At 47.2% G+C, this 22,759-nt stretch overlaps 1 protein-coding gene across 1 annotated transcript in view; it reads left to right on the forward strand.

Annotated features, from left to right (window-relative positions):
- MAMDC2 (MAM domain containing 2) overlaps positions 1 to 22,759 on the forward strand; it is a 682,997-nt gene that overhangs the window by 467,307 nt on the left and 192,931 nt on the right. Inside the window, exon 9 of the mRNA XM_069625792.1 lies at positions 7,276 to 7,541. Within this exon, the coding sequence (XP_069481893.1) occupies positions 7,276 to 7,541 (266 nt within the window). The remainder of the gene's footprint in view (positions 1 to 7,275; positions 7,542 to 22,759) is intronic.

The raw sequence follows: 22,759 nt of genomic DNA on the forward strand, positions 1-22,759 counted from the left end.
GGTGATGTCACTAACATTCTAGGTGGAATGTTGATGTGGTGATGTCACTGGGACTCTAGGTGGAATGTTGGTGAGGTTTGGTGTGGAAGGTTCTACTGATGGCAGTTGGACCTAACATACTGGACCAGATGGATGTCCCAGTGCTTTCTCTACTTATGAACTTAAAGAATAAACTTACATGTAACTAATTACCTTCTGGAGATCCATGATTGAGAAGGAGTCCTAGATTATATCACTGGCGACGAGGATGGTCCTGCTGGGAAGGGGCAGTCGGTGTGGAGCGCTGCCTTCCAGGGTGACATCCATCCAGCAACAAGGAGCTGTAGGCCGGGCGGTGCAGTGGGGTCCAATACAGTGGTCCAGGTCGGGGACCCGGAAGGTCTAGAGTCCAGGTGGTGCCAGGGGAGGTGGCCCAGCACCTGGAAGGTCCGGATTCCAGCCGGCGCCCGGGCTGAGGTGGCCCAGAGTCCAGGCGGTGCAGTGAAGGTCCAAGGCTGGGAACCTATTTTGGCGGAGTACACAACCGGTGGCACAAGGAGGAATTGCCAGGCGGCTCTGTCAGCAGGTCGGGTGGTGCAGAGTTCTGTGCCAGGTTCCAGGGTGGGTCCCAGTGGCCAGTGGTTGGCTGAGGGCATCTTGGCTAGCGGCCCAGAGCAACAGAGGTCCAGTTTGCCAGTTATGATTGGCTGGAGAATGTTGGCCGGTGCAGCGTCCAGCAAAGGAACCGCTGGTGGGCGTTCTGCAGGTGAGCCGGAGGTGCAGTGCGGGCAGACGGCAGCGTGGGCAGAAGTGTCCTCAGTGCGTCGGAGGAGTAGACGGGACGTGGATGTGAGGAGGGTCCCAGCTCCGTGGGCCGAGCGGCGACGCATTCAGGCAAATGATTCCGCTGTGGGGAGGAGCGGAGACGCTGCCGCACAAAGTGTTCTGCGGGCGGATGAAAATAAGACGGAGCGCCGAACTGCAGGCGCGAGGGTTGCTGGAGCAGTGGGGCCAAGAAGCGTTGTTGTTGCTCGCATGGTGATGGGAGCAGCTATGATGACGTCGGTTGGGGGAGGGCCGACGCCACGACTGGCGTTCCGGCGACATCAGCTGGAACGCAGCATTGAGTGCCTCTCTGGCATTGGCGTGGAACGCAACGTTCTGCAGGAGGATCACGCCGGCGCTGAATGTGGAAGTTCTGTCACTGCTGACGTGAGGCTGGCTGGAGCAACGTGTCCAAGCAGCGATGTTGCTTTCAGGGTGTCGGGAGCAGCTATGATGACGTCGGCTGTAGGAGGGCCGACGCTGATGGGAGGAGGACTCGTGTTTGGACTGGCGTTCCAGCAACATCGGCTGGAACGAAATGTTGGATGCCTTTCTGGCGTTTGTTTGGAAGTTTCGTGCTTCACAAACAGTCCGGGCAGTAATGAAATAAGTGACTTTTTGGCACAATTGGTGGGAATGGATGGCATTGATGTGAGAACTCATTTGTCACTGGAAATGGAGGGAAGCTCTATGATCGTGTCTGGATTTATGGACGTCTACAGTGAGTGCAATGGAAGGCGGTGGTTGCCACTTGCAGGTGATTTCACAAGAAGGCTGGCAAGGTGGCGGCCGCTGGATCCGGACCAGTGGGGAATAAGTAACTTGATGAGGGATTTGACAAGGCACAAAATAGAGGTATGTGTTTGGTGAGGCCGGTTTTATTGGTTAATGCTGTTTGTATTTACGTTGTGGCCTCTGGGTTTAGTACAATTATGGTCTGGGTTCAGGGTTGATGTTAGCAGTTTATGGCCTGTCATTTATGTACTGATGTCGTGTTTATGTAGGTGGCCTGCTATTAGGACATGTCTTTGGGTTTTCACTATGGACTAGTGGGGGTGGGGTTCCATGGGACATTGTAATGCTGTGTATGCAATGTTTTCTTGCAGATTGGCTGAAGTGGACATGTGGGTGGGGGTATGGCGCAGGGACTTTAGCGCCATGTCACTTTCATCCATTTTTGCATTTACAATTACTTGCCATGCATTTTGTGTTTTGCATTTCAGGGACATGTTGGGGTTTGGCGCAGGGTTTTTAGCGCCATGGACTTGATCGGGTTATCGCTTACTGTGGGTTTTACATGTTGTCCTGCAGTGTTTTGTTTGTCGTGTTCGTAGGGGCATTACCCCAGGTTATGTGTGGATGATGCCAGTACTTTTGGGGGCAGTGAGGTGCTTTCACTGTATGCACATGCTGGGATTGTGGCGCAGAGGAATTGCAATTATGTGTGCATTTTTGGATACTTTGGGGGTGGTGCAAGAACTTTGGCGCCATTATGGTGCAAGAACTTTGGTGTCATGACGTCTGTTGGTTGTTGTTTGTAGGGGTATGTCTCCTGGTTATGTGTGCATGCTGCCAGTGTTTTTAGGAGCAGTAAGGTGCGGTATAGTGGGCAGTTAGGTGCCACATAGCGGGCAGTTAGGTGCTACCTGGGTCATCTTTGAGGGCAGTGAGGTGCTGTCTGGGTCATTTTGGGGGCAGTGAGGTACTGTCTAGCAGGCAGTGAGGTGCTGTCTGGGTTAACATTGGGGGCAGTGAGGTCCCGTCCAGCGGGCAGTGAGGTGCCGTCCAGCGGACAGTGAGGTGCTGTTTGGGTCATTTTTGGGGGCAGTTAGGTGCTGTCTAGTGGGCAGTGAGGTGCTGTCTGGTTGTCAGGGGTAGTGAGGTGCTGTCTGGTTGTTTTTGGGGCAGTGAGGTGTGTCTGGTCATTTTCGGGGGCAGTGAGGAGCTGCTGGTGTTTTGGAGACAGTGAGGTGCTGTCTGGTTGTTTGTAGGGACTGTGAGGTGCTGTCTGGTGTTTTAGGAACAGTGAGGTGATGTCTGGGTCATTTTTGGGGGCAGTGGGGTGCTGTCCAGGTGTTGTCTAGGGTTGTAGGGGCAGTGAGATGCTGGCCACATGCTGTTGGTGGGGTAGCAAGGGATATTGATTTTAGGACAGTCAGGTGCTGTTGGTTGTTGGTTGGGCAGCGAGGTGCTGTCTGGTGTTTTTAGGGACAGTGTGGTGCTGTCTGGTTGGTTTCTGGTGTATTTAGGGACAGTGAGGTGCTGCCTGGGTCATTTTTGGGGGCAGTAAGGTGCTGTCCATCAGGTAGTTAGGTGCTGTCTGGTGTTTTAGGGGCAGTGAGGTGCTGTCTGGTCGTTTGTAGGGGCAGTTGGGAGCTGTCTGGTGTTGTTAGGGACTGTGAGGTGCAGTCTGGTTGTTTTTGGGGCAGTGAGGTGCTGTCTGGGTCATTTTGGGGGGACAGTGAGGTGCTGTCTGGTTGTTGATAGGGACTGTGAGGTGCAGTTAGGTGCTGTCTGGTGTTTTAGGGGCAGTGAAGTGCTGTCTGGTCGTTTGTAGGGGCAGCTGGGAGCTGTCTGGTGTTGTTAGGGACTGTGAGGTGCAGTCTGGTTGTTTTTGGGGTAGTGAGGTGCTGTCTGGTGTTTGTAGTGAGGTGTTGTTTGGTTGTTTTAGGGGCAGTGAGGTGCTGTCTGGTCGTTGGTAGGGGCAGTTGGGAGCTGTCTGGTTGTTTTAGAGTTTAGTGAGGTGCTGTCTGGTTGGTTCTGGTGTGTTTTGGGGGTTTTAGGGCACTGAGGTGGTGTTTGTTGGGACTGTGAGGTGCGGTCTGGTTGTGTTCTGGTGTTTTAGGGACAGTCAGGTGCTGTTTGGGTGTTTTAGGGGCAGTGAGGTGCTGTCTGGTCGTTGGTAGGGGCAGTTGGGAGCTGTTTGGTGTTGTTGGGGACTGTGAGATGCAGTCTGGTTGTTTTAGGGGCAGTGAGGTGCTGTCTGGTGTTTGTAGGGATAGTGAGGTGTTGTCTGGATGCTGTCCACATGCTGGTAGGTGGGGTAGTGAGGTGTTGTGTTGGCTTTAGGTTATTGAGGTGCAGTCTGGAGTTTTAAGGGACTGTGAGGTGCAGTTTGGTGTGTTTGGGACAGTGAGGTGCTGTTTGGGTCATTTTTGGGGGCAGTGAGGTGCTGTCTGGTTGTTTTAGGGGCAGTGAGGTGCTGCCTGGTGTTGTAAGGATAGTGAGGTGTTGTGGGTTGTTTTAGGGGCAGTGAGGTGCTGCCTGGGTGTAGAGGGGGCAGTGAGGTGCTGTCCATCAGGCAGTCAGGTGCTGTCTGGTGCTTTTAGGGACAGTCAGGTGCGGTTAGGGGCTGTGAGCTGTTGTCTAGGGTTGTAGGGGCAGTGAGATGCTGGCCACATGCTGTTGGTGGGGTAGCAAGGTATATTGATTTTAGGACAGTCAGGTGCTGTTGGTTGTTGGTTGGGCAGCGAGGTGCTGTTGTTGATTTAAGGTTTATTTAGGTGCTGTCTAGGGCCTGGTTAGGGATAGTTAGTGTTGCTATGGCGGTAATAAGGGGTTTTTAGATGATATCTATGTTTTGGGTAAGGGCAGCTAGGTGCTGTCTGGTCATTCAAGGGGCAGCCAGGGCCTGTGTGTAGGTTAAGGGGCAGCCAGATGATGTTTGGTCATAAGTTTTATTTTTGGGTTCCGTTCTCCTTTGTTGTTATTCAGCTGGTTTATAGCGGGTGCCTTCAGGCTTTGGGGAGGGCCTGTGGTTGGGTTCCAGCTGTGTGTGTGTGTGTGTGTGTCAATTTTACTGATTATGGGTTAGAATTGTGGTGTAGTACAAGGGCTCAGTTGGGAGCTGTTCGGAGATGTATGAGCCATTTAGTTCGGAATATTTATTGCCGGGGTTCATCCATCCTCATGGTGGGTGATGTCATGGGGGTTGTGATGTGTCAGTGCAAGGGAGGGAGACATATGTCATGACCTGTTCTGGGCCCGATTATGGCTATTAGTATTGGGTTGGTTAAGAGAGGGACATACATGTCATAATCTGTGTGGGATTGATTATTGCTAGGTGTGTTGTATTGGTTGAAGAGAAGGACATATGTCATAATCTGTGTGGGATTGATTATGGCTATGAGTGTTGTGGTGAAGGGCGGTGATGTCACTAACATTCTAGGTGGAATGTTGATGTGGTGATGTCACTGGGACTCTAGGTGGAATGTTGGTGAGGTTTGGTGTGGAAGGTTCTACTGATGGCAGTTGGACCTAACATACTGGACCAGATGGATGTCCCAGTGCTTTCTCTACTTATGAACTTAAAGAATAAACTTACATGTAACTAATTACCTTCTGGAGATCCATGATTGAGAAGGAGTCCTAGATTATATCACCCCGCTCCTTATCTGACGCCCCCTCCTGGCTGCCACATATCCCTGCTTCGCTGGAACATCAGTGCACCGGAACCCTTTCTCACTGGCTGGAACACTTCTTCCTCCGGTTCTGGAAACGCAACACGGATGAACCACAAACAAAACGAATTCCTCTTCTTGGATGGCAGGCGGGCTTCCCACTGCCAAGGCTGGATGCTGCCTTCAGTGCGAAACCCGCCCATTATAAAGAGGTAGCCCCTCCCCTTTCCATTGTTTCCTTTCGTGGGCTTTCCTGATCTTTTGCAGTGCTTCTTTGCGGCCGCCTCCCCTTCGCCCGAAGAGGGGGAGGATAGGGGGAGGACACCGCCCGGGTTATCGGGGTGCCTCCTCCATTTGTGGTTTTTCGTCGTCACTGTCATATCCACTGGCTGCTGGTTAGGGATTGCATCACTTTTAAAACCTTATCACTAACTCACTAACTCACAGGTCACTAACTCACAAATGCCTGTCCAATAGCGCCCCAAGCTTTCTCCCCAGACAAATCTCTAAAACCCAGCCTAACAGACCCACCCGATCAGCCTACTCCTGCCACCTGGACATCGCAAGATTTTGACGGCAAAAAGCCGGAGGATGTCGCTTCCCTGTGATTGTGGCAAAACAATGGAACTCCATGAGATCAGACCCTTCCCTCTGGTCCTTCCGCAAAAACCTACATATTGGCCGCTGGTACATTTTCCCCTCATTGCGCCAGAGCCCGCACCACCTGCACTGTATACGGGTAAACCAAGCATGAAAAAAGATTGTTCACTAATTTCTAAAGGGAAAAGTCTGCCCTTTAGCCGCGCTAGGAATTGGTGTTATTAGGTAAAGGTCGGCGCCTAGATAGACTTCAGCGTGTTTCACTAAATTGGTAGTGGATGTTCAAGGTCCTAGTTCTTCTGATCAGAGGTCGTTCAAATGGTTTACTCACAAATCTCAGATTCGTAGAACTTTAGTCTTGGATGAATTGAATTTTAAAACGTTTTTATCCATCCAGCCCCGCATGGACGAGCTGCAAGGCAAGGATTCAGCTCTGCCTGAGTTTGTCCATGGATTTAAACGCTATTTTAGTGAGTGGAAAAAGTTATAAAACAAAAAAAGCATTGAGAAGAGTGAGAGCCAAGCCTTGCCGTACACCAAAGCTTCCTTTTATTACATCGGAGCGGCCGCCAAGGAGTGCGATGGTAATGTAAGCCTTGCGCCTGCCAGGAAGGCGCTGAATGAGCATGTTGTGACGAGCCAGAGAGTTCCAACAGCATCAGCACTGTCTCTCATGTCTTTCACGGGCCACTCACACGAACGCTTAGCCATTTACCAAGCTGCCCGTATGTACTTTCATGCAAATAACTTGCTGCTGACGTGACGTGCCTTTCCTCGTCCTTCGGGTTGCCACAACTATCAGGGGGTAACTGCTGCATTCTGCCCAGTAGAAAAGCAAAGCATTTATTGACCACACTGATCCTATGCTACTTGCCTGACTTGATTATCAATGCCTTATCAGTGATTGATAAGCAGCAGTACTTGATTTCATCAATGCATCCAGGTCTCCCTATGCTGTCCTGGTGCTGGAGTCAGTGGAATACAAACCAGGGGTTCCCTGATTATATCTTGGTCTTTTTGTGCCAGATTTTGTGGTGGCAGGCTCTTAATATCTGCATCAATGTCGACGTATATATTAAGTCGATATTTTCCATTGTAGGGTCAGTGGCTATTAAAGGGATCTCTATGAATATGTTCAGGGGTGGACTGGGAACCAAAAGAGGCCCTGGAAATCATTTTCAAAGTGGCCCCACCCAACACATTTTCAGCAAGCCCAATGCTTTTCCAATGAGAACATTTGGAAATACCTACCCAAAAGAGGCCAAGGGTGCAGAGGCCCACAGGGAAATCTCCAGAGTTCCCTATGGCCCAGTCCACCCTGAATATGTTTCCATAATTAACATACTGGTGTTTGTTGGCCATTAGCTCACAGACTGTCAGTTATAAACAGTAGAGTAGGTCTGAGTTGCTGCATGCAAATATGTAAATATATTTTTTTTACATCTCGTAATAATCTTTCTCTTTTTTTCAGGCTATTTCATGCTGGCCAACACTAGGCTCTCCTCGCAGCCCGGATACTTTGGACGCCTGTACGGTCCGTCCTTGCCAGGAAACTTGCCGTATTGTCTGCGGTTTCATTATGCCTTATTTGGCTTTCGAAAGATGGGCGACACTCTGGCTGTTTATGTCTTCGAAGAGAACCACGTGGTACAGGAGAAAGTCTGGTCGGTCCTGGAATCCCCACACGGAGTCTGGATTCAGGCCGAGGTCTCCATACTGAAGCCCATGCCTTGCCAGGTAACAGCCAGCATTCTGCATTCAGTGCTCTTGTACCTTGCATGGATGGACTAAAGCACTAAACACATACATATTTATGTCCACTGGCCATGCAGCTTGGATATTTGGGTGCTGAGGGTGGCAGGAGGATCGATGGGCGATGCACCAGGGAGATCTAGATTTCACTCTCCCCCACATAAACCTATGATTACTCAGAACACAACACCATGGCATATTGCAATGCAGCATAAATAAATCTATCCATTGTAAGGCACCACTGTAGCTAAGCTCCTCTATACAACTGTACAAGCCTTCTCGTAATCTCCGCTCTGCCTCCTCGACTACCCTTGTGGCACCTCGCCCTCCATGTGCTTCCGTTCCCTTGCGCTCTTTCTCTCTTCTTGTTCCACTTACATGGAATTCTCTTCCCCTGGACATCCGGGAAACAGTCCACACGGATTTGTTCAAAACCAAACTAAAAGCCTACCTCCTCGCCTCTGAGTTACCCTCCTAACCTACCTTCCTGCTAACTAACATTTTCCCCTCGCCTCTAACCTGCCTCTGCCCCTCACTTCCTCTGCCTCCATTCTACACTTCACCCTTCATGGTAACATCCCAAGCACAGCTGGCCATACCACCAACCTGCTTTTAAGAAATGTCCAATGTTGGTTGTCCTTAATCTATGTATGTCCCCCTATGTATTGTCCCCGGTGACTGTTCCATTTACTCCCCCACACAACCTGGTCAGAATGCCCCTCAAACTCATCCCATTGTAAGAAGCTCACTGCTTCCCATCAAATCTGATTTCGTATCTATTGTACGTTCTTTTGTGATACAAAGAGCATTGTTCTTCCTCTATATAAATAAATACAATGAATAAATAAGCACACAAAGTGAATATGTTCCAAATTCTCAACTTGTAACAGATCACGGTTAAACCCAATTGCACAAAAAGTAATTTCAGGCACTAACCTGGATCACTGAAGATTGATGCTAATAAGGATTCCCCTAAGGACCCTGCCTCTCCCCTCCTTGGGAATAACTGAGAGGGAAGAGCAGAACCCCCACAGAAACCCTCTGGGGAAGAAAACTCTGGCTGGTGGCAGTCTTCGGAATCTTCAGAGCAAGTCTGGAGGCTTCGCCTCTTCGGATGGCTGGTGGGTTACTGCAAGAGAGGAGCTCTTTAATGCGAGTCCATGCATATGACATTCATTACTGAGGTAAATAATAATTTACCATGGAGGGTGAGGATCCTGGAAGCGGGAGCTCGAGAAGGGTTTCTGAAGAAATGGTCTTGACTCGTCCTTCTGCTATACTGATCTCTGTGCTAAATGATTGTAGCATTTTCCTACCGAGGAAGTTGGAAGAACGTTACAGAGGAAACAATAGAAAGAATGCAGAAAGGTGCTAGGGAAATGATTGGACCTTATCGGAGGTGCCGTGAGGAGATGGGTATAACAGGACTGGATGCGTGTGGAATTCTGTGTGAACACGGAAGGGGTAAGAGCAAGATACGATCTTTTTAGTGGACACAGAGACAGAAGCGGGAAATAAGGCAAGTGAGTAACAAGCTACTGATAGTTGTCGGGTTACCGGTCGGCATCCGCGAGGACTGCAGAAAGACTTTTGGAGCTCTGGGAAGAACATGCAGGGCAGGAGAGGGCTGAGGATGCAAGGGTTAGGGAATATTAGAAGCGAACAAAGTCCTGGATAATCTGGGATACTCTATTCATAGGAGAGTGAATTTACGAAGCATTGGCTTTCAAGAGAAGCGATGCACCACTCTTCCAGCATAAGAGGCATATAACGATCACAGTACTCAAGCGGGCCGTGGCCAGAGTTGGAGGACTCAGAGAGACTGCACGGCTTGACCCGCTCCAGGGCACCATCTTGGGAGAAACAGGAACAATCAAATTAACGCGCTTCCAACAATGCCACACGGACCAGCGTTTCCAAGGAAACCTGACAGTATGCCCCCTCCGAAGGGGAAAGCCCCCCTGCTTGCCCAGAGGAAGGCAATGAAATTGACAAATCAACATGTCTGCATGAATGGCTGAGGCCAGCTCCCAGGAGCGATCTGCACGAGAATATCCTTTCCAATCCATTAGATATTGGATACGGTTTCTGTGATAGCGGGAGTCACAGATACTGGCAACCTCAAATTCTGGGCTCAGGTCAGTGGGCAACGGCGGAGGCCGAGCTAAAACCCATGCCCAAAATGAACCAGAACGTAAGGTTTGAGCTGGGACAAGTGGAAAACAGGATGAACTTGGGACCAGAATGCAGGCAACTGAAGGCGAAATGCAGCGGCACCTACCATCTTGAGGATCTTCTTGGAGACAACTTGGAGGGTACCAGACACCTGGGAAGAAAATGGGAAGCTAGCCAGACCTTATCCCCCAGGGAAAACACAGGAGCCGGAGTGCGATGCCAGTCTGCAAAGCGTTTAACCCGATCCTGTGCTTCCTGTAAAGCCGAACGGACTTGTCAATGTCCTTCCTGGATCTCATGTATCAAATTGTCAATAAACAGAAATTAAGTAGTTGACGGCGCTGCAGCCAGATACACTGATAGATGATAGGCATAAGTGCAGAAGAAAGGGCTAGTCTTTAATGCGGTGTGGGAAGTATTATTATGTGCAAATTCTGCTAAGGATAAAAGTTCAGCCCAATTATCCTGCACCGCTGATATAAAGCAATGCAAATATCCCTCCAGTGCCTGGTTCAAATGCTCTGTTTGTCCATTTGTTTCAGGGTGTAAACCCGAACACAAGGCTCGTTTAATTTCAAGAATGGTACATATCTGTTGCCAGTAGCGCGACCTGTAATGGGTACTCCTATCCAACACAATAGTATTGGGCAAACCATGATGGAAGAAGATGTGGTCAATGAAGATACGAGCCATTTGTGCGGCCATCAGGGAACCAGGAAGGGGTACAAAATGGGAGAGCCTTGTGAAATAATTGATAGTGACCATGATGGGTGTAAACCCCTGTGAGGGCGGCAGGTCGACTACAAAATCCATAGAGATGATTTGCCTGGGACGAGTAGGAACGGGCACTCTCACAAGACTCCTGAAAGGAGTTGTGCGATGAGTCTTGAACTGCAGACAGGTAACACATGAGGATACATAGTTTCGGACATCTGAACCTAAGGATGGCCACCAAAAATGTCTTTGCAACAGTTCTGTTCTGTGGTATTATGTATCCCTCTATGTCCTGCAGTCTTTGTATCGTGGCACAAGAGTAGAGGTTCAGTTGGAAGGTACACCCGCTGCTCCCTAAAATAACATCCTTGGGATTTCTGTAAATGATATTTGGTGACCAATGATTGGCAATCTTGTTCTTGGTGCTTGGTGTCTGTCTCGATTGGATGCAACAGATTAGATATCACCTGCACCAATATGGCTTTAGGAAAAAGGGGCTCCGGACAGAATAAAAATTCTCGAGAGAGTGTGTCCGCCATAGATTAGTCTTACCAGGGATGAATGTAAAGACAGTTTCAAGAGAAGAAATGTGCCCAACGGGCCTGGCGACTATTATGAGTTTGGGCATACTAGAGGGCCTTTGGGTTGTGGTGGTCAGTGCGAACCTCTACTGGGAATTTTGCTCTTTATAAAAAGTGTCTCCATTCCATGAAAGCCTTCTTGGTGGCCACTAATTCCTTTTCTAAAAATGTGTAGATGAGTACGGCTGGGGAAAGAGTCTTGGAGAGATAGGCCACTGGGCACTCAACTCCTTGATCCGTTTCTTGTAACAACACTGCTCCTAGGGCATGGTGAGAGGCATCTGTCTCTACGATTAATCTTTTCTCTTGGTCGGGAGTAAGTAGAATGGGAGCCCGGATGAAATGCGATTTCAGGGTGTCAAAGGCTGACTGTGCTGCAGTTGACCAAAGAAAAGGCGTCTCCTTTTTCAGTAGCGTCGTAATGGGTTTCAAAAGAGAGGAGAATTCCGGTACAAACTTTCTATAAAAATGTGTGAATCCCATAAATCGCTGCACATCTTTCACAGAGGTAGGAGCTGGCCATTCAACCACTGCCGCCACCTTGGCTGGATCCATAGAAACTCCTTGTGCGCATAGCACATAACCCAGGTAAGTGACTTGAGGCTTGTGGAATTCACATTTGTCTAATTTGCAGTAAAGATGTTCCTGCTGTAAACGGCGAAGGATTTCCTGCACATGACTCATGTGTTCAGCGGCGGAGGTAGAAAAAACGAAGATCTCATCAAGGTAAACTATTACGTAGTGTAACAAGATATCTGCGAAGATGTGGTCCAAAAATTACTGAAACACAGCATGGGCATTAGATAACCCAAAGGGCATAACCCGGCACTCATAATGCCCAAATGGAGTATGAAATGCAGTTTTCCGTTCATCCTCAGCTTTTATTCGGATGAGGTGGTAGGCGTCCCGTATATCGAGTTTGGTATACACTCTGGCTCCTTTTACTGCTTCCAGGATATCCGGGATTAAGGGCATCAGGTATCGATCCGGGATCCTGATCTTGTTCAGTCCATGGAAGTCGATACAAGGGTGCAGTTCTGTGGTGTTTTTCTTGGAATTAAATATATTGATGCCCCTGCAGGGGAGGTTGATTCTGTGATTAGCCCATTCTGAAGGTTTGTGTCAAGGTATTCCCTTAATACCTCTTTTTCCCTGGATGAAAGGATGTACATATGCCCAAAGGGAAGTGGTTGATCTGGTGGCAAATTGATTGCACAGTCGTCCCTTCTATGTGGGGGTAATAGGGAGTATTGCGCCTTGATAAATACTTCCTGGAATTGTTGGTATGGTTCTGGGATTTCCGACACCTTATTAAGTATGGCAGGTTGAACAGCAGAAGACAGAGTTCGAGTCTGTGCAGGTAGATATGAGGTGACAAATCCTGCAGAGCTATGTTGCAGGCATCGAGACAGACATTATTCAGAACCTAGAAAGAAGGTACCTGCAGATCAGTTGATGAAAGGGTTGTACAGGCGCAACCAGGGGATACCAAGAATGACGGGGAGATGGTCTGCACAAATTATATCAAAAGTAATATCTTCCTCATGAGTGGCGACCCTCATCCGCAGTGGGAGGGTTGGCTCACAGATGGGGCCAGAAGTTAGAGGAGACCCTTAATTTGTTCCCAATGATTATCAATAAATTTTCCTGTGGCCCCACTGTCCACCAATGGTGGCATCTCTTCTATTATGGACTCCCCCCACTGAAATTCCACCAACAAAACAACCATGGGGGATTCTGCGGACCTGTCATCAGAGTCTGTGGCTAGAGCTTTTGGGGAACCTGGCATCTAATCCTGGATCGTGGTTCCCCCCTATGGCCGGGGCCCTGTATTTCCCAATCTCCTTGAAGGGGCGACAGGACAATCTTGGACCAAATGGTTATTAGCACCACAGTACATAGAAAGCCCCAGAACGCATCGGCGGGCACGCTTTTTGAGCAGTACTCAACTTCATGGGCTCTTCCTGTGTCAATGGTTTGGGTTGACTAGGCAAGGTGTCTAGGGTGGGGCGAGGAATCCTGTGTATGCATCATTGCTATACGGTAATCTAGCTGCATTACCAAACTAATATTTTCCGCTTCATTAACAGATCTAGGAACCCGGGACACTTCATCCTTTAGTTCCTCGGACAAAACCCCTTTGGTACAAGGTGATGATGGCATCATCTGGCCATGCCATATCAGTAGCCATTTGCTTAAAGCGGGTAATGTAAGATAGGAGATCTTGAGACCCTTGCTTAAAGTCAAGAAGATGTTCCTGAGAGGATATGGTTATTTCCTGTCTTCCAAACATAGCCCTCATACTGTTTACGAAAGCAGGGTAAGAATTTAGGATCAAGTTGTTAGTAGTGACAAGTGGTGTGGCCCATTCTAATGCGGCTCCCTTGAGGTGGCAGATCATGTGGCCAACCTTGTCATGGTCGGTTGGAAAAAATGAAACCTTAAAGGCAAACTGAACTGTACAGGACTGTCGTGGGCAGAGTTGCAGGACTCCGAGAGACTGCACGGCTGTACCCATTCCAGGGCGCCAGCATGGGAGAAACAGGAACAATCAGATTAACGTGCTTCCAACGATGCCACAGCGACCAGCGTTTCCAAGGAAACCTGACAAGACTGGAGTTCAACCTGCAGTAGCTCATATTTAAATGTACCCACTTTGAAGACTAGTGAGTTCAAATGAAGCCGCAGTTTCGTTAAGGTCAATGAAATCTACTCTAATCAAATTCCACACTTGTCATAGGCAGAGTGGAGGTAGTGAGGCATTTGTCACTGTCAGAGCAGATAGAGGCTTTCCTACTTGACGCTCTACTTTCATTTCCTTAGCTGGCCACAAATATTGATCTCTCAACTGTTCGTGAGTGTCCTACCGAAACGGTCTTCATGCGCCATGTTGTATTGCCACTGCATTGCATACGATGAGCTCTGATTCCACTGAGAGTTCTAGCCCCACTTTCCAATAAAAATGACATTGGGCCTCATTACGGCCATGGCGCTCCCGTAATGAAGGGTGTCGGTACGGAACGGGCACCGTTCATTACGGGATGCCTTATTACGAGGTCCCCTAGCGGGACCCGCACAGAACGTCTAGTCAGACCAAACGTCCTTTGCGGGTCGCGCAAGGGGACCAAGGAGCTAATAACGGGCCCGTTGTTAACGGGCCCGTTATTAGCTCCATCCCCATTCCCATTGAGCCCTATGGGTGTTCAAATGGGAAAGGGGATTGGTCTTGTGAATGAGGAATTACCGGGTCCTCCAAGGTTGGAATGACCTGGTAATTCCTCATTCACAGAACCCGGTACTGGAACCCGGTATGGAGGCAGCCATGCCCTTATTAAGGGTATGGCTGCCTCCATACTCGTAATGAGGCCCCTTGTCTGGTAGACTAGGTTCGAGCTTCCTGGAAAGGTATTTTGTTTTTGTCTTTTAAATGCAGCTAAGTGATGTGAGGTTGTACAGGTCAGGTCCCCACCCCTGTGCCTAGTGCGAGAGACAACTAGCAGAAATGCGCACAGCTCAAATTATCACTTGAACTGGTGTTATGTAATGTTATATTAAAGGTTAATATACCATGCACTGTGACCATCTGCATGGTCCCTTGGCACTCTGGCAGATATATAAGGCAAGAGAGTAAGTGGGGTGTAAGTTAGTAGGACTGAGCGGAAGAAAGAACAAGGGAGCAGGGACGTCATTTCACCGAAATGCCTGGGGTAGCGGAAGTGACATCACATGACCTTTGACCTCCAATTACATCACAGGATGTGATGTCATTTGATCACCACCCCAAAGTGACATCACGGGAAGCGATGGAACACGACCTGTCACTCCTTGACAAAACAGGAAGCAGCATCGCATAGCATTGTTCCTAAGTACACTATTAAATATATGGTTACAATATCACTATAATGTGATATACATTTCATACAAGAATGGATCACCATATGTATTGTTAATATTAGTGTATATAGGCTGATATTGCCAAATTACTGTCAATGCAAGCAGACGTCCAGTGCCAAATGATAATGATGTGTTATTATAAAGCACTTACGCTTAAGTGATTTATATAGAACAAATATACATACATTATCATCCAGGTGTTCGATGTTTTTAAGAACAGACTAAATCAGTAAGACACCCCCTGTAGTGTGCCTGTAATAAACCTTTAATGAATCTAGCAATGATTGTATAGAATTTCAGAAAGACAAATAATGGGCCTCATTACAAGTATGGCGGTAAGGCAACAACCGTTTCCCAATACTACGAGGTCTGACCTGGTGGCAATACTGGTGGCAATACCAGCACATGCAAGCAGAACAGGACTGTAGCACCAGTACCGTTATTAACGGTACCGGTGCTACCACCTTCCCCATTCCCATTGAGCCCTCTGGGGCTCAATGGGAATGGGGATGTGCCGGGCCCAGCACCCACGAAAGGGCAATTACTGGGTCCGGCTGGGCTGGAACAGCCCAGTAATTGCCCATTTGCTGGTGCCGGACCCAGATGCAAGTTCGGAGGTAGCCTTGCCAGTTTACCTCCAACCTCGTAATGAGGCCCAATGTGTTATTCCTATTCTTTCTTATTTAGGATCACTGCTCAAAGTGTTACATTTGTGGAACCCCCTGTTTTTTTAAGAGGCCTGAACAAGAAAGCCATCCACTCCAAAAATAAAGAGGCACAGGGCGCTGGCCAGAGCCCAGGAGCTTACATTTAAACAAAAAAGACAAGTTTAAAAATAAATAATGTTTTAGGGGTAGCAAAGCAGACCTCAGGAGTAGCAAGGGAGAACTCAGAGGTCGCAACTGCGACCGCTTGTGACGCCCAAATGATGTCTCTGCAAGGGAGCTGTGTAGTGCTCTTGGCAACTTCAGTTCATGTTATACCGTTCCCTGAGCATAGGTGTGTTTTTCAGTTGGTGGCAGTTATGTGCTGTTGTGCAGGCTATGTGTGGTTTGTTTCGCTGTTGCAGGTGGTGTTAAACCAACCAAATTTAGCAGCAAGAAAGGAAGGCTGCTGGGATTGTACAGTTTTCAACACAAGGTAGCAAGCTTTTAAAGTGTATACATGTATCTTCTGTTAGCCAGTTCAATCATGTTATCATTGGGGAAAAGTGGCCAGAAAGTTGCAACCCAAAAATTATTCTGCCAGCAAAATTCTGGATGCACCGAATCCAATTGTTGACAGCTTTAAAACGGCCCAAAAATAGAGAATTACAATAATCAAGGGAACTAGAAAAAAAACTATTAACAATTCCCACTAGAGGGCAAGAATGTGGCAAAGAATCCTATGAATGGTCACTGTTGACCTTTGTTCTTGGTGCCAGTGCTGTCCCTGATGGCATCAACTAAATTGCTGTTGGGTTGGAGTCTAAAATCCGATATGGAATTTTCGAAGTACTCAATTTGATGGTGAGAGAATAGACCCTTGCTTCATTGGAAATTAAGCCCACCGTCTGCAGCCTTGTGTTAGGTTGCATTCCTCCTGCGATAATCCATAAACCAAAATGTCATCCTAGAAGTAGACGATTTATGGTACGCTATTGGTGAGGTGCACCATTAGTCTTTGAAACACACACTCAGCCAATGATAACCCAAAGGGAAATCTGGAGTATTGAAAATGCTCTCTGGGTTACAAGAGCCATGGTGGGTTTGAAGGACGGATGCATTGCACCCTGCTGGCAAGCACTGTGTAGGTCAAGTTTCAAGAAGAATGTTGCTTTGCCTGGCTCCAAGATCACATCTGTGATATTTGGAAAGGACTAGTGATCTGCCACCAGATATAAGTTGAGGCTACCAAGGTCCTCGCACAGTCCCAACACTTTTCAGACTGGTTTCTTTGTTAGCACTATGGGGCACAGCCATTCTGAAACTTTGGTTCACTTATGTTGTTTATAAACAGCTGATCACTTAGAGAACTTGAGATTCTTGCTAGCTATGCTGGGTACTGATCTGGTCTTGCACTGTGCAGGAACGGCTTCTTCACATAGTTTTATCTTGTGGAAGTAGCGGATTGCAGGACATTCTTCGGGTGGCCACACCAGGATCCTCCCTGGATGGGTCCACAGTCATACCAAGGGGACCTTAGTCTTGCCAGCTCACTGTGGGTGGTCACACCTTTCCTACATAAAGATGTCCTGCTGTTTGAACTTCAATGATTCAATCTTGTATAAGCCATATGCACCTGGCCATATGCATGTGCACCTTACTAAAGCACGCAGAAACACGTTATTGTACATAATCGGACCCTGAGCCTCCCATACGTCTGATGGTACCCCATTTAGGGACACTTCACAGTACAATTTGTTGTGTTTCTTTATTTTAGCATGGCTTGGAACCTGGAGAACCATGTGTCTCCTCCTGGCATCCAGGTCGACAGGTTTGGTATCGCTACCAACACATGCCACTCTTCTAGGTCGTCTCTCATGGCATCCTTTACCATAGTTCCAGTGCTTTGTGCAGAAGGTCCAGTCTTTATCTCTGGCTGACCATTCTTTGACGTCAGCCAAGTGTATTTGGTTGGCACGGCCATAGCATTTTTTCAAGATTCCTATTTTGTCCCCATGAAGCCAGAATATTTTTTTTTAAAACTTCTCCCTTTATTTCAACTCTGGATGCAATGAACAGTTGGTTGATCACAGACCATTTCATTGCGCGTGTCACAGCAAACACACAAGCTGGCCGATTCTTTCAGGGTCCTTAAAAGCTCTTCAATGGTTCCATGAAGGGCTTGCAGATGCATATAGGTCGTGTGGTCTTCCATAAGCACATTCACCCTAATGCCAAATCTGCCCCCTGAAAGGGGTCATTGCTCCAGATCTAACAGGTGTCTAACAGGTGTCTTTGCTTCTTTGCTTGAGACGCGAGCATGCCCTTTCACTGAGCATGCATAGAATAGGACTGCTTTCATTGTTGCTCTCTAATCAGTCGTATCCACTGCTGCCAGGAAGTTGTTAAATGTTACTCTCCATTGGGAACATGAAATCAGAGACACTCTTGCTGATCGGAGGAAAGGCTACTCTTTCTTTTTGCCCTCTTTGTTGGTAAAAATATAAACGCTGCCTGCAAGTGCGCTTTGCAGCCAGCGTTTAGCAATGGACCCCCCATTGCTAAAGATTCCTATGGAATCTACCTGATTTGGACCAAAAACCAAGGCGGATTTCAAAGGAACCCATTGGTTTCATGTCTGCATGAAAATGTCATGGAGCCGTGAAACGAAACACACTGACAAGACAAAGGAGAAAAGGACGGCGGCAAACCTTTCTCTGCTCCATGCCCCTCCGCCACCTAGTCACTGCATCAAAATAGGGCAAAAAGATATATCAAGGTGTAAATTATTACGCTTAGCTTTTACGCCCTGATTTAAAACTCTGCTTCATTTAAAATAAAGCTGAATACGGTGGGGTGCTCATTTTCAAGTTCTCTGCAAGTTATGCTGAGGGGAAATATTACATTTGCCCTTTGGTGAAAGCAGGACCTCTCCGCATGATTTTCATTATTTGCATGTCAGAGTGTAAAGGGAAGAGTAACGTGAAGGCAAAAATTGCCTTTTCGCCTCCCTTTTGCACAAATAGAGTAAACGCTGCCTGCCATTTACATATGGCAGGCAGCGTTTACATTGGATTCCAATGGAATCCGCAGAGGCGTCGCTAGGAGGTCGCTGAGGGGGCTTTAGGTTTTGGTTGTAGCCCCGGATAAAAGCTCACGGACTACAACCAAAAGGTTAGCTAGGCCCCGAATCCCGACAGTCCCAGCATTAGCATTAGCATAGCCCCAGATCTTTTACAAACCTAGCAACACCCCTGAATCCACCTGCTTTTTTGGAGTAAAAAGCAAGCAGATTCCGTAGGAATCCACAGCATGTATGACATGCTGGAGTAAATGCTGGAGTGTTTGTATGGCGGACAGGAAGGGGAGGAGGAATTGTAATTTACGATAGCTGCTCCGCTTGGCCATACACATGAATGAAAATATGGCTCTGGAACATGCTCTCCATCCAAACGGAAGCCAGCCCAATACTGATGTCAGTCAAGGCCACGAAGTGGCACCCTTTTTACCAGACTCTAGAACTGCGTGGCACCAGCAAGGACCACCTATTTTCCAGCCATGCCTGTCGTCACCAATCTTTTTGTTGCACACTCGTACACTACGTGCCTCCTTCATCCAACACTTTGCTGGACCATAAGACTAACATTGCTGCCATTATTGCCAAAGGTCGCATTGCCTTGTTGATGCTGCCCTATTTTTGTCAGCTGCATTCGACCTGGTGGATCACACCCTGCTTGCCAGAAGACTTGTTGAGATTGGGCAATTTTCAGAAAGTGCTGCTGACTGGATTGAGTCCTTTTTGTGGCCCCGCTCTGCCAGGGTTGCTGTGGGTGATTTTCATGCTTCCCCTGTCCTTCTTAGATGTGGGCGTACCACAAGGCTCCTGCCTTTCACCAACCCTCTTTAATATCTATGCACAGCCCCTGTTTGACCTCCTGGCCAGCCTGGGGTTCAGTTATACGAACTACGCAGATGACACCCAGATTTTATCAGAACTATTGGGCAATCACGCCCAGGACTACTAAGCCATCAATAAAATATTTTCTTCAATCCATTCTTGGATGATGCTGCACTCGCTTGCACTGCATGACAGCAAAACCAAACTTTTGATTGTTGGTTTTGGTCCCAGGTCAAGAAAATTAGACCATTGTTACAATCAGTTTATTCTAGCTGGCTGTCCTATTTCAGTGGCCCCTCATGTTAAAACCCTGGGAGTATTTGCTGACTCCCAGCCAACATTCAATAAGAACACCGCTCACTTGCACTCCTCTTGCACTTAAACCACAAAGCTGTTGAGACAGATTTGTACTTATCTCTCAGAGGAGAATAGAGCTATTGTCGACTCAACTCTTATTAACTCCAAGTTGGATTACTGCAACAGCATCTAAATTGAGCAAACTCCACACCATTCAGAATGGTGCTGTGCGGGCTGTGTCTGGACTTGGCAGGCAGGATCCCATTAACGTAGCCAGGCGTGGTCTTCATTGGCTGACTGTGGGGCATAGAATTCCACATAAAGCGCCTCAATATTTGGCCAAGCAACTGAAGGAGGCGCCATGCAGGAGAGTACTTCACTCTAACAACAACAATTTGTTCATCCAGCCATGGTTTAAACTGCAAAGGTATGGGGAGTCAGATTTGATACCTGGACTCCCTGTGCGTGGAATGAGCTTCCAGACACATTGAGAACTATTCCTTCTATGCATCGACTTAAAAGAGCGATTAAGACACATCTTTTCAACAAAGGAGTTGACTAGTTGTCCTTTGCTCATGATATTCCTTTCTGGGCCCTTTCTGGATCTTTTGTTTGTGTCCCTTACTGTCTTTGCCTGTCTGTACTTGTTTTATGTGTCCCCTGAGGCTTTGGCCGTGTGGCACTGTACAAGCAATAAAGTAAATATCCCCACCTCGTCACTTTGTGTTGCCGCAGGAAATGTAGCCTACATGTGAGTAATGCAGGCCTGAAGATTGTGGCCTCCAGCGCCTTTTGACCATCTCACTATTGCGTCACCTGCCTAGGTGCAGTGGCACTGCACCTTTTCTGCGTTAAGCTTCATATACCACACAGGTTGCCACCGTAAGCAGAATCACACAGTAACACATGCATGGCCAAGAATGTAAATTTAGCTAAGCATTGCCTATGAGATTTGCTTTGGTGCAGTGGGCATCCACTGTACAATTAAAAATACAGTGCCGGGGAAAAGAATGAGTCCATCACAGAGCACTTCAGTGTGTACCATGTTTTTTGCCTCATTACTAAACTCAAACTTAGATAGATTTTTAAGGTGGTACCATAAGTAGCAGTTTCTATCGATATTGCACAAATGAAACATATTGGGGACTCATTTTACAAATGTGTAAATTACATGAAGGGTACCGCCTGTGTTTTCCTTTTGTGCGCTTTGTTCTTCTCCATGTAATTTTTCACATTTGCACTGATAATTTCACAAATGTGTCAAACCTTTCAAAACAGGTACAGACTTTTTGTGCGTGCTTGTGGTAGGTACGCGTTTACTATGAATTCCCATGGAATCTGCCTGCTTTTAGCGTAAGAACATTTGATTTTTGCATGCAGAGCAGAAATGCAATGCCCAAACTGAAAATCCCCTCAAACAGGCATTGGGTGAAGTTTAAACACTACTTTTAAGGGGACTCAAAAATTATGCCCATTATTTATCAAATATAGTTTGCTGATATAAAAGTATTACGAAGCATATACAAAATAAATTGTAGGATTGCAAACCTCGAGATGTATGGCATTAAGGAGAATTGTAACAAAAGTATGTATGTTTGGAAATATGTCTCCTTTTGAGGAAAAGAAACGTTTCAAAAGATTTGCTTTAGCCAAAATCCCAAAGTTAGTTTTACTTGCGAGACTGCAGTGGTTTCCTAAATAAATAATATGAATCATGTTTGCATGATACCCAGCCTTCATAACTGATGCAGCAGTGTAACCTCTGAGCCAATCCAAATAAACGGCTGCAAAATTTCAGACTAACTTACTCTATAAAACTCCTTTTTTCATTCACTCTGTTTGACTTATCTGGTACTGCGGCGGTGCTATGTTCACGCTGGTGCTGCGCACAAAAGTCTGTCAACGCAATGCGAGGGATGTACAGTAACAAGTTGTCTAGTCCCTAAGGAGCATTAGTACCCGGTGAGATCTGCGACAGGCCATCATGGAAAGAAAGAAGGGACTACACGTAGTCCCTTTTCTCCTTTCCATTGCAGCAATATTTTTGTTTACTTTTTTCCTATTTTTTTGAATTGGCACCAGGAAAAGGGAGAAGGGGCTACATGTTGTCCCTTCTCCCTTTCCATGGTGGTCATTTTGTTTGTTTACTTTTTTTCACTTAGTTTCAAAGGCCGCCATGGAAAGGGAAAATGGACTTCATTTTCCCTTCCCCGGCTGCCATTTTAAAAAAAATAATAATTCTGTTCCGAAACGCCAGAGCGTTTCAGGAAAGAAAAAAAAATCCTTTTAGTACCCCAGTCATATGGGCCGGGGTACTAATAGCAACTGGGCCTGTAATTATGGAGCCCAGGGCATTACCTGAAGTGGTAATTTCCCCCCTGCTCGGTGCATAGTGCTTAATTCTCATTCTGAACAATGTCATGTCATATACATTAGCAGCTAATGTGGAACATCCTCCACCCCCGCCACAGGTGTGAACCAAGAGTAAAACATTTTAATTTCCAGTACTGGGGTTCGTCATCAAGGAGCTGCATGCTGTTTCTGGGAGGTGGGTGTAACAGCAGTTTTGCTTTCCAGGCACAGGGTCTATTCAAGCCATTTACATATGCCATCAACTAGGGACACCCATTTTTAAAAGAAAGGCATCGTTCCCCTTGTCCGACAAGCTCCATGGGTCACAGAATTTGCATCCATGCCATCCTGTCCTTGTTCCAGACGAGGTAGATGAAGGCAACCATAATGACGTGAAGCGCGAATGGCAGAGTGCTGTGTTCTGACTGTGCGAGCAGAAGAAGAGTGGGGGAGAATCAATATAAACTTAAACAAGTACGCAGTATCTTAGTGTCAAAAATAAAGTTGTTTCACTTGAAAATAATGTTGTTCAATGTTAGTTTTTGATGATAGTGCCTTGACACACACTTCCTTCATGATTGTGTGCCTGACCTTGTACGTGTTTACCCAGCTCTTTCTACCAACACTTTTCTTTCTTTCAAGTTGGAT

The sequence above is a fragment of the Ambystoma mexicanum genome, chromosome 6p (genome assembly GCF_040938575.1).
Source record: "Ambystoma mexicanum isolate Mex_15411 chromosome 6p, UKY_AmexF1_1, whole genome shotgun sequence".
In the NCBI taxonomy this organism is placed as follows: Eukaryota; Metazoa; Chordata; class Amphibia; order Caudata; family Ambystomatidae; genus Ambystoma; species Ambystoma mexicanum.